At 46.0% G+C, this 12,683-nt stretch overlaps 1 protein-coding gene across 1 annotated transcript in view; it reads left to right on the forward strand.

The window, feature by feature from the left end:
- LOC102453236 (aldehyde oxidase 3) overlaps positions 1-12,683 on the forward strand; it is a 105,508-nt gene that overhangs the window by 69,999 nt on the left and 22,826 nt on the right. Inside the window, exons 23-27 of the mRNA XM_006117936.5 lie at positions 2,377-2,464; positions 4,673-4,759; positions 5,994-6,185; positions 7,714-7,941; positions 12,159-12,254. Of these exons, the coding sequence (XP_006117998.3) occupies positions 2,377-2,464; positions 4,673-4,759; positions 5,994-6,185; positions 7,714-7,941; positions 12,159-12,254 (691 nt within the window). The remainder of the gene's footprint in view (positions 1-2,376; positions 2,465-4,672; positions 4,760-5,993; positions 6,186-7,713; positions 7,942-12,158; positions 12,255-12,683) is intronic.

Below are 12,683 nucleotides of genomic sequence, written 5' to 3' on the forward strand. Positions count from 1 at the left end.
CAGAAGGGGGATGCGGGGGGGTGGGAAGGGGGAGGAAGGAAGGTAAGTGTCTGTGAATTGCTGATATTAAAGGTAGGGAGAGTGGGATGTTTGTGAGTTAATGGTATTACAGGTGATAATTGGGGAAACTGTCTTGGTAATGGGTGAGAAAGTTCAAAGACTTGTTAAGTCCTTGTTGGTAAGTGTCGAATTTTAACATGAATGACAGTTCAGAGGATTCCCTTTCAAGTGCAGATGTAAAAGGTCTTTGTAGCAGAATGCAGGTGGCTAAGTCATTTAGAGAGTGTCCTTTCTGGTTAAAGTGGCAAGAAACTGTTTTCTCTTTGTGATCTTGTCTGATATCTGTTTTGTGGGCATTAATCCTTTGGCGAAGTGTCTGAGATGTTTGTCCAATGTACATAGCAGACGGACACTTTCGGCACATGATAGCATAGATTATATTTCTGGATGCGCAGGAATATGTGTTCTTGATCTTATAACTCACTTGGTTAGGTCCAATAATGGTATCAGCAGAATGAATATGTGGACAAAGCTGGCAACGGGGTTTGTTGCAAGGGAAGGTACCAGGGTTGGTATTAGTGTGGTATGTCCTGTGGTGGTTGGTAAGAATCATCTTGAGGTTAGGTGGTTGTCTATAGGAGACTATGGGTCTGTCTCCCAGAGCCTCTTTGAGTATGGTATCCTGTTCCAATATAGTATATAGGAAGAATTGTGAGGGAACCTCTGGCATCAACACTGATAACGTCATCAGCCTGAGCACTCTTCACTTTGCCTTAACATCTCTTTGGTAAGGAATCATGAATAGTGATCTGAATAGTTTCAGGGCAGCTAGCAGTGCAATGCAGCCTTTGGCAGAAGGCCTGTACTGAGCCTTCCAGTTGCCTCTCATGGAGGATATCTTCATGTGCTCATTAATTCAGGTATTATTAAGGAGGGTGGGATGAATTTCACCCTAGATATTTGAAGCCCAGTTCTTATTGACCAAGCCAAGACCAGCTCTATAGGTTCTGCTCCACAAAGCAAACTATGGAATGTTCATCTTTATCAGCTTGTAGTCATCAGCAGAAATATGTACACAGCACTTTGTCACAGGCAGCTACCCATTCTACCCACATAGTACAGCCAGGCAACTAGAAAAGTTGCAAATGCAACTAGAAAAATGAGGATTAGAATTGGATCGCCGTTACATCATTTTAAATCTGGAGTAACACCAGCAAAAGTAGAAGAAGTTAATCCAGATTTATACTGGTATAGAGGAAAGGCAGAATTGGAACAAGGTGCAGTTTGCTGGTCATCCATTTGCTCCCAAAAACATTCTAATGTATTTATGACTAGGCATGTGTTCTGCCTTCTCAGGGATATAGCATTCACCTTTGTATGTATATTTCATTATCAGTAATAATTATTAAAGCTCCCCCTCCAAAAATTCTGTGATGGCCATAGGGGGCTCACCTAAGGAAAGAAGACCACAATAACTCTTTCACTGCTGGTTTTGTACCCCATCTATTGTGCCATGGTAATGCGCTGCACAGTTCGTTACTCTACAGTTGTCCACTGAATCTCCATTCAAGTCGTTAGATCACGCTTGGTCTATTCAGCAGCATAGCCGGTCTGGCCTCGCTGGATGTGGCTGGAAATTGAGCTGTTGTCAAGTTATTAAACAAGCACCATGCAGCCTATTCTGTTGGGCCCTGGACTGGGGGGTTGAAAATTAAAGAGAGATTGAACATTCTTTAGTACACTGATGTTGGATAATAAAAGGAGAAAGGTCTGGGGTTTGTTCTCATTCATCTGAGAGTTAAGAAATCTGCTGGTGTTTGTGAGTCAAATCTCCTACCTATCTCCCCAGTCCCAGCCTGAGCGGCAGGACTCAGCACAAGGGGGCACCACAGAGAAGAAAAGGGAAGGAATTCATCCCCACTATACCCCGGAGCGCTGGGGTCAGTAGCTGCCTGATTTGTACAAGGGTAGATCTCTTAGGCCTGCCAGTACTCCTCCTCCCAAACCCTGGTTTGTGAGGATAGAGAGTTCCTCAAAGGAGCTGGACTCTACTGCTCACAGGGCATAAAAGGTAGGGAGGCTAAACAGAGGCACCTGACCAGCTGGTCTCTCCTGTTTGTGTCTGTGAACAAAAGTTAAAATCTTCCTTTCCCTCCCTGGATGAGCCCAAAATATACCAGCTCAGCAGTGGACAGTTGCATTTCAGGGCAATGAATGGCTGACATGAGAGTAATGAGCACGTGCGAAGCAAAGTGAGCCATTTCATCTCTGGCCTCAATAAAGTTACACAGGGTAGAATTAGGCACAATGACTTTATTGTCCTGTTAACTGGCACTGATGGGATTGATAAAAGTGAGTCTTCTGTGTCTGGTGTAGGACTGGGAAACCAATCCGCTTGATGCTGAAACGAGACGAGGATATGCTAATCACTGGAGGCCGACACCCTTTCTTTGGAAAATACAAAGTAAGTGGTAGAGAACTGTAGCTCACTGAAATATCTAATGCAAGATCCTTAGTTGGTGTAAATTTATGTAGCTTCACTGAAACAGATGGACAGCAATTTGCACCAAGTGATGATTGGGTCTCTCATTAGTTTAGATTTGGATTTTTATTTTGATTAATTTTATTGTTCTCTCTCAACTATTAATTTTGTAAATGAACTATAAAATCAGTAGGAACTAAATTATTCAAAGAAGGAGAATGAATACAGAGCAAAGATAGACTTGAATAAGATGACTTCTTCACAGGGGTCTTTCTGCAAATACATGCTCTGTTTGCATGAATTATTAATTGTAGCATTATTTTTATACTTGAATTTCGGTAGTGTCCAAAGGATCCTGTTAGGATTGGGGTCCCACTGTAGTCTATGCCGTATAAACTTTCTCAACCTTCTGAAATAGAAAATTGTCTTCAATGCGGTCCAAGAACTTATTGTAGAATCTGTGCCCTATTGTGTTTCTTTCCCAACAAATTTCTGGATAGTTTAAATCCCCCATCACCACCACATCCTGCACTTTGCATGAGTCTGTTAGCTATTTAAAAAAGCCTCATCCACCTCTTCTACCTGGGTAGGTGGTCTGCAGTAGGCCTCTAGCATGACATCACCCTTGTTTTTACCCCTTTTAACCTAATCCAGAGACTCTCATCAACTCTGTAGTCTATATCCATCTCCACCTCAGTCCAAGTGTATTCATTTTTAATATATATGGCAACACCTCCTCCTTTATTTCATGCCTATCCTTCCTGAGCAAGCTGTACCCTTGTCTATCAATAGTCCAGCCATGTGTATTATCCCACCAAAGCTACAGCTACACTGTAGCCTTCTTCCGGAAAAGCTTATGCAAATGAAGAGCAGCGTGGAATATCGCCACTCTTCATTTGCATAATTAATTAGCAGCCGCTTTTGCGCAAGAGGCTTTTGCACAAAAAGAAGCCGTGCTTCATTTGCATAAGCTTTTCTGGAAGAAGGCTACAGTGTAGCCGTAGCCCAAGTCTCTGTGATACCCACTATGTCATAGTTGTGTTTATTTACTAGCACTTCCAGTTGGCCCCCGATCAAACATGCTTGCCCACCCCTGCCATACACCTGCTCCACCCCAGGAGAGAGTCCTATGTCTGCAGCCCAGCAATGGCTGCTGTGCTTAGGCAGACAGGGTTTGACTCTTGCTGTCTGCAGCTCAGAGGGAAACAAGTTAAGACACCCCAAACTCCCCTCTGTCCCCACCGCACTGCACAGATGCCAGTACTGCCCCTCATTTCCCCCACCTACCCCGTGCAGTCTGCTGCCTCTCTCCCAGACCAGGAAGCTGCTGTAATCAGATCACTGTAATCAAACCTCTCCTCTCCCATACTTACTGCATGCTCCAAATTCACTTCCCTCTGGCCCCCTCCTTCCCTCCCTCCTTCCTTTCTCCTCCTTATGTCCCCTTCCCTACCAGCATGCTCGTTGTCTGGAGCAGGGAGCTTCTGCTGCTGAGGGAGTGCCCCTCTCCAGTCAGGAAGCTTTCTACACTGCAGCCCCAAACCTCTGGGTGGGCAGCTTACAGGGAACTTAGATTCCCACCGAGCCAATCATCAAGACATGGGCATGACCTGACAGTGGGCCACAGTCAGCAGTTGGTGATCCAACACCAGTTTCACAGCCTAGTGATTGGGGACCATGGCTCTAATGAATATTTGACTAGTTGTATGAAGTGGGTGACAGGAGAGTTTGAGAGAGCCCCATTCACAAATGCCCCATAGCCCAGTAGCGATGAGCAGACATGTGGGAGACCGAAGTTCAAGTCCTTGCCCCAAATCAGGCAGAGTGAAGACTTTAACCTGCTCTCCCACAATACCAGGTGAGTGCTCTAATTACTGTGTATGAAGGGCACCATCTCTTTCTCCTCTTCACTTTGTGAATGATGTCTCTGTCCAAATGCAAATCTAACCCAATAGTTCATTATTTTGCCCTAAACTGTATAGCAAATCTGTATAGGATTTACAACTACTTCCTGATGATCTGAAACGGCATTTTTCAGCAAATACACTATCTGTCTGAAAAGTTTTGCCAAGCTCTAGTTCGGATGTCTGAGTATCATGTTTAACTTGTATACAGGTAGATTTAGTTACAAAGAACAAGTTGTCATAAATGACTGAAAAGACCTCTAATATGTTGGTTACAATGTTTCAGGTAGGATTTATGAATGATGGTAGAATCACAGTTGCTGATATTGAGTGCTACATTAATGCTGGATGTACAAGAGATGAATCTGAACTGGTAAGTTGGTCTAAATTGGCGGTAACTTCACTGGCCACAAAATAGGAAGAAGATGTCCTGAACAGACTTGTGTATGGAAAGTAACGAGTCTTTTCTTGTTAAGTGTGACTTCATCTTTGAGTGCTTGTTCATGTTGATTCCAATCAGGTATGAGCACACCACATGCACGAACATTAGAAACTTTTTCCCTTAGCAGCTTCCTTCAGGTCAGCTGGGGAGCCCTCTGGAGTGGCACCTTCATGGCACTTAATATAAGACACTGCCTACCTACTCCCTCTTCAGTTCCTTTTTATGATCCATGGAGGTGTTGGAACCTTGTCTCACTTGCTTAGCAAATGCGCTAATATGAACACTGCAAGATCTGTGGATAATTTAAACCCACTTATCCTGGAGTGCCTGCTGCATCTTAAGCACAAAGGGATAGAAAGCTCATCCATCAGAGCACACCTAGGCAGGAGCGGCCCGAGGCCGGCTGCGGTAGCTGGCACCCTAGGCAGAGGCGCTATCAGCGCCCCCGCCTGCACGGCCGTTAATGACCATGACGTCATCATGGGGCACCTTGGCCCCCTGTGACGTCATCATCGGGCACCCGGGACAGCAGCGCCCAAGGCAACTGCCTGGTTTGCCTAGGCTCACGGGCTGCCCCTGCATCTAGGCTAACGAAGCAGGGATTTAAATATCCCGCACTTCAGTAGAATAAAAATGGCTGCCACTTTTTGCCAAAGTGGCAATTTGCCGGCAAAAAGCGGCAGTCTAGACGGGGATCGGTCGGCAAGGAAAGCCTTTTCTGACCGATCCTGTAAACCTTGTGGCTTGAGACATAAGGGATCAGTCGGAGAAGGCTTTTCTTGCCGACTGATCCCCGTCTAGACTGCCGCTTTTTGCCGGCAAAGTGCCACGTCGGCAAAAAGCAGCGGCCATTTTTATTCTAATGAAGCAAGGGATATTTAAATCCCCGCTTCATTAGCAATTTCAGTATGTCTAATTTACATCCCTCTGGCGACAGAGGGTTGTAGTCTAGACATAGCCCTAGTGGCTACCTCAGTGTTCCACCAGGGAGACCTTGGACATTCAGTATGTGTCAACCCCATGGTAGTGCACTTCCTGAAAGATTTGAAAAGACTATACCTGCAATCCATTTTGTCAGTCCTTTGGATGGTTTCCTAACCCAGGTTTCACTGTAATTCTAAAGTCAAAGAAACCACTTTAACAGACAAAATCTCTCCTGCTCCAGGTAATTGAGTATGCTGTGCTAAAAACGGATAATGCTTACAAGATCCCTAACCTTCGAGTCCGGGGGCGCGCCTGCAAGACCAATTTGCCATCAAACACAGCGTTCCGAGGCTTTGGCTTCCCGCAAGCGGGTTTGTTTACAGAATCTTGGATAACTGCAGTGGCTGCTAAAACCAACTTGCCACCTGAGGAGGTAAATGAACTCAGTTTAACCAATAAAATGAGACCTAGCAAGGGCCGGCTTCTACTCCTGCCCTCAAAACTCCTGTGGCAAAAGTATGGGGAGCTAGGCCTTCACAAGCTCTTTCTAGTGAAGTAGTTCATATTGAGCCAGATCCTCCCACCTTTACTCATGCAAAATAGTACAGGTTGGACCTCCCTGGTCTGGCACCCTTGGGACCTGGTCTCAGATGGTGAAGGCAAAAGTGGTGGAGCCCCACCTCCAGCCCCGCCCCATATGCTGAGGCCCTGCCTATTCCCTTTCCTTCATGGGGAGGCAGGGCAGTACGCCGCATGCACGCTCTCCCCGCCCCTTACCAACCACGGAGAGGGGAGCGGATGGGCACACACTCACCTCCGCCTTGGGGTAGGGGGATAGAGGGTGCCCGGCATGGCCCCAGCCTCTCTAGCCCCTGAGGAGGGTGCTCTGCATGGCCCAGCCTCATGGAGGGTGGAAGGCGTAGGGCATGGCCCCTGCCTACAGCAGGCATTCTGGGAGTGGAGTGTGGGCGGGGCTGTGCCTGGCCTTCCTCCACTTAACAAACCGGCTGCCCATGCAGGGGAGGTCATGTCTGGCCCTTCTGTGGCCAGCCCCACCCCCTGCCCTGCCGCCCCATGGGGCTTCCCCTGACAGCACAGCTGGGTCACGCGCCAGACTTCCTGTCCCCTCCCCTACCCTGCACTCCCCTCTGACCTCCTCCTAGCCCATCTGGGCCATGTGCCGGCCTTCCCCGCCCCTCCACATCCCAGCTAAGCCACGCCGGGCTTCCCAATCCCCCGGGCAGCCAGCTGGGTTGCTCATGCTGAGCTTCCCACCCTCCTTTGCAGCCCAACGGGGCTGCAGGCTGCAAGCCACCTGCACAGCAGCCTTCCTGGCTCCTGCTGAGTTCCGACTGATAGAGGTGCAACCTGTACCTTTAGTGATGTCAGTGGGGCTGTTCATGGAATAATACACTACACAGTGACAGAACAGGTCAATAGAAATTTATTTCTTCCATCTGAAGTGCTCTGGTCAGTTCCAATCACTGTTATAGAGTCCCTGCCCTCTTCATCCAGTCAGGTGTCTCTAGTTGCCTACCTAACATCCCTTCTTGGACATCTGGCTGGTGCCTGAAACTCCAGTTGCACTTCTCACCTTTCCTACCAACCCCTCTGTCTCCATTTCTTTGTTTTCACCAACAACTCCAATCACCTGGTCCCCTGAGCTTACTGTATTCTAATTCTTCTCTTAACTTGCTCCCTCATATTTCTACCTTCACCCTGTATATGTCTGCTCATATTTCCCTATCCCACTGCCTATATCAGGGGTGAGCAATACTGAGTAGTACTGCCATTGTGACTACTCAGGTATGTAAGTACTACTTGATGTGAATAGGGCTGACAGACTCAAGCACTTTGAATACCAGTACTCTAGTGCAGGGAATGTGTCATATTTGTAAAGTGTTGTGTACACTTTTGGCGCTACATAAGTATTTTGTATCAGCTTATTGATCTTTTTCCAGATCAGGGAGATAAACATGTACAAAGGAGTTAATCTAACCCCCTTCAAAGAAGAGTTTGATGCAACAAACCTGGTGAAATGTTGGAAAGAATGTTTGGAGAAATCTGAATACTACAGGAGGAAAACAGCTGTGGAAGAATTTAACAAGCATAATTACTGGAGGAAGAAAGGGATTGCTATTATACCCATGAAGTTTTCAGTTGGATTTACTACTACCCGTTACCACCAGGTAAGCTTTGTAAGTGCTTCCTTAAAGACCCCAGAGCTCCAGCATTCTTAAAGAATAAGCCAGAGCAAAGCTATAAAGGGAGGGGGTCGGAGGAGAGAGACACATACCTGGGTGCCTAATGACAGACCCAAGTCTCATTCACAGTTCCTTTCAGAATGAATGTGCCTGATCTATGTATCTGCTGTTCTTTCTGTCACCACTGATATAATCACGCAACCACATTCTCCTCCCATTGCAAGGAGTAGAACTACTGATTCCTGATTCCAGCATTCTTCTGCTGGCTAGCAGATGTGTCACTCACTAGCAAAATGTGTATCACACTGCCCACAAAGGCTACTTCTGCAACTGAAGCAGTAGTAGAGGCTTGTGCTGGAGATTTGACTGTTCAAATCCTGCCGATGGTTTTTGTGCGGTTCTGTCACATTATTGGATTTTAATGTGAGCAGACAGATCACTGTTGCACTCACGGGTGGGGTTTGCTTCAAATTCTGTACAAAGTGAGCCATTTGTCAAATTAAAGCTTATGCTCTGCTGATTCTATGTATGCTACTCATCTACGTGTATGATGTTTGTCTGTGAAGTTATGGATATGGGCTCTGTACTTGTACTGTAAATGTTCTCTGTCTGGGAGGGAGCAATAGGCCTGGACTGCCAATTGCAAGGAATGAATATTCAGTGAATTCAGTACACTGCTTCATAGACAATGGCTCTCAGAGTGGCCAATACACACCTGAGAACTAGGTCTGGAAACCTGCAGACTAGCCAGTGAAACACAGATAGGTCACTTGATCATGTAACCATCTCCAGTTTGGAAGACACCAGGAATATAAAAATCTCATGAGGCCGTCTCCATCTTGTCTTCCGTCCTGCTCCTGATTCCAGATGCATCCTTGCTAGGGACAGAGAGCCAGGAAGAATTTGCTGACCCATCCTGACACAGGATATACACCAGGGACTTTTAAGCTGGCAGTTTGTAACATCTCTGCTAAGAGCCTGCATCAAGAATTTGGTGACTGATATATGTAATCTATCCTCTTTAACAATTTCACTCGCAACCTTTTCTTTCTTAATAAACCTTTAGATTTTAGATTCTAAAGGACTGGCCCAAAGTGCTCTTGTGGGTAAGATCTGAGGCATAAATTGGCTTGGGACTGTAGCTGGTCGCTTGGGACTGGGAGGATCTGTTTGGAGCTGGTGAAATTGGGTTTTATAACCTCTCACCTGTGTAAAGACTGAGTCTGGTTCTGATACAGAAAAAGCTGCAGTGTCTTAGGGGTTTTGCTTATGAGGCTTCCTACCGGCCAGATTGGCAGTTGAAGTGCTGTGTGTGACTGGTTTGTTGCCTATATGGGAAAGGACTCCAGTCTAGGGGTGTAAGTAGCCTTGGTTTTAAGCAATTCGCCCTGAACAGACTCCCTCAGTGGTGCCCAGACCCAGCCTGGAATATTACAGTGGCGTAGTTGTCAGGATCCACAGAGCCTGGTCAGTCGAGCTTTGGGTCAGGACCCCACACTGTTCTAAATTTGATTTGGGGTGTGAGAGTTTGGTTGGTTAAAGGGCAGCTGCAATGAGCCAGCTAAAATAGCATCTTGGTAAAAGAGCTCTGGAAAATTTGTGCTCTATAAAAGGAATCACCTTTAGGAAGAAAGCTTCTAATCAAGAACTGAGATATTTGTTAATGGTCAAAAATGCTGCAGAAGAAATGAGAGAGCAGAATCTAGTGAGGAAAATGCAACTTAAGTATAAACAAGAAATTGAAGAGTTCCATCGGCTAGCTGCAGAAAGAGAGCACAAGCCAATCCAAGAATATGCAGAAAAGGGCACAAATGGACAGAGAAGCCAGACAAGTTGAGGAGAGAATTGCCAGACTGAAACTCTAGGTCAAAAGAATGGAAGAACAGCAGAGACTGTATCCTCCTAGGAATTCAATGAATAACCATGTGGGTATGTGGTGTAATTATGACAAGGCAGAGATGTGTAATCAGGCTGATATCTTAACGCAGCCTCAAAACATATATGAATGTAACTCTTCTGTGTTGTTACCTGTAACTAACAGGGAGATTTCTGGAAGAGGGGTTTGTGATTCTGGGCAGTTGTCTGTGTCTAGCCAGTCTTACTGGCTATGTCTAGACTGCAGGCTTCTTTCGAAAGAGCCTCTTTCGAAAGATCGCGTCTAGACTGCAGGCGGATCTTTCGAAAGAGCAATCCGCTTTTTTGAAAGAGAGCACCCAGCGAGTCTGGATGCTCTCTTTCGAGGAAGCCCTATTTACATTGAAGAACGCCTTCTTTCGAAAGAGGAACTTTCGAAAGAAGGCGTTCTTCCTCGTGAAATGAGGTTTACCGCCATCGAAAGAAAAGCCGCGTTCTTTCGAAATAATTTCGAAAGAACGCGGCTTGAGTCTGGACGCAGGGGAAGTTTTTTCGGGAAAAGGCTACTTTTCCCGAAAAAACCCCTGCGTCTGGACACAGCCACTGTGACCAAGGGGAGAGTTTCTCTGAGGCTACATCTACACTGCAGGCTTCTTACACAAGAACTGTTTTCTGCAAGAGTTTTTGTGCAAAAATTCTTGCGCAAGAGTACATCCACACTGCCATGTGCTTTTGTGGAAGAGCATCCATGGCAGTGTGGATGCTTTCTTGCTCAAGAAAGCTCTCATGGCCATTTTAGCCATAGGGCTTTCTTGCGCAAGAAACCCCTGTTGCCAGTCCACACTGCCTTCTTCAGGAAGAGCTCTTGTGCAAGAGGGCTTATTCCTTGTGGGGAGAGGAATAACTCTTGCGCAAGAAGCCCTGTTTTACAACACTATACTATAATTGACTTGCGCAAGAACGTGCGTGCAGTGTAGACGCTCTGCAAGTTTTTGCGCAAGAATGGCTGTTCTTGCGCAAGAAGCCTGCAGTGTAGATGTAGCCTGAGGCTACATCTACACTGGCATGATTTTCCGGAAATACTTTTAACTGAAAAGTTTTCCGTTAAAAGCATTTTCGGAAAAGCGCGTCTAGATTGGCAGGACGCTTTTCCGCGAAAAGTGCTTTTGCGGAAAAGCGTCCTGCCAATCTAGACGCGCTTTTCCACAAAAAAGCCCCGATTGCCATTTTCGCGATCGGGGCTTTTTTGCGGAAAACACTACTGTGCTGTCTACACTGGCCCTTTTGTGCAAAAGTCTTTCGGAAAAAGACTTTTGCCCGAACGGGAGCAGCATAGTATTTCTGGAAAAGCACTGATGATCTTACTTGAGATCGTCAGTGCTTTTCCGGAAATTCAAGCGGCCAGTGTAGACAGCTGGCAAGTTTTTCCACAAAAGCAGATGATTTTGTGGAAAAACTTGCCAGTCTAGACACAGCCTGAATGTTTGCCTGAGGGGGGTAGTAAGATACAGGCCTCTACCACTTGATCTAAAGGAGATTTTCTGTAGCAATTCATAGTAGAAGGTCTTTTATCCTGCCTGTGGGCAAGCCTCTAAATGTCAACATCACTCACTCCTCCACAGAAAGTCAGTACTCTGCCTACCGTCCACAAGGACCAGCAGCCCAGAATCAAACACTGCCTTCTCCTCTTCTGATTGGGGATGAGGGGCAAATGGCGTGTGATGCTAAAAATACTTCACAACAGAAGTGAGATGTTGACTAGGCTCAGGCACCCAGTTTCACAATGATTAAAAAAAAAACAAAAAAAAATGTTCTTCTGGAAAAGATCTTCCAAAAAAACTTCTTTCGAAAGAGTGTCCACACTGCCGAAGCACATTGAAAAAGCCATCTGCTTTTTTGAAAGATAGTGTCTACACTGAATGGACACTGTCTCTCATGTAAGCTGAGATTACTATGGATGGAGTGGCCACCAGGGCACCTGTGCTTTTTCTTCTTTCCTCTTCTTTCGAAAGACCTCCCTCTTCCCCATCCGCACACGCCTTTTTCCAAAAGAACTCTTTCAGAAAAAGGTTTCTTCCTCATAGAAAGAGGAAGTTTATCAGTGTCAGAAAAACCCCTCTGTCCTTTCAATTTACTTTTGGAAGAACGCGATTGAAGTGTGGACGTAACTCAGGTTTTGTCGGAAAAATGGCTGTTTTTCCGACAAAACTCTGTAGTGTAGATATACCCTAGGAATGAAATCTGACTCCGGCTCTGCTCTTGTTGGTACATCCTCTTGTTAAAAATGGTTCTGATGTTAGCGTCAGTCTTAATGAAACAACCAACGATTTTCTGTTGTTTTTCCTTAGGCTGCAGCTCTGGTTCATATCTACACAGATGGGTCTGTGCTGGTGACTCATGGTGGAATTGAACTGGGACAAGGAATTCACACCAAGATATTACAGGTTAGACAGAAATTAACTATTTGAACAAACATCAAAATATGAGAGAGAGATTCATGAGATTGCATCATTAGAGAAGGGGAATGGTGCTCAGAGGTTGGACAGGGAAACCCTACAACAGCCAACGTCAGGATGGAGGCTAAGGTTGAAAGCTAAGGCTTATGTTGCATTAATGCTTTTGAATTATGGGTAAAGCCAGGCTTCAGGAAGGGGTAAGTTCAAATACTAATGTCCGGATCCACAAAGGTATTTAGGCACTCAGGGTATGTCTAGACTACAATCAGCTGATCCGGCACAGGGCGGCAGTCTAGACGTGGATCGGTCGACAAGGGAAGCCTTTGTCGACCGATCTGTGTCTAGACTGCCGCCCTGTGCCGGATCAGCTGATTGTCGGCACAGCGCGGGGGCCATTTTTATTTTAATGAAGCGGGG

Source organism: Pelodiscus sinensis, chromosome 7 (assembly GCF_052426305.1).
Source record: "Pelodiscus sinensis isolate ZL-2025 chromosome 7, ASM5242630v1, whole genome shotgun sequence".
In the NCBI taxonomy this organism is placed as follows: domain Eukaryota; kingdom Metazoa; phylum Chordata; order Testudines; family Trionychidae; genus Pelodiscus; species Pelodiscus sinensis.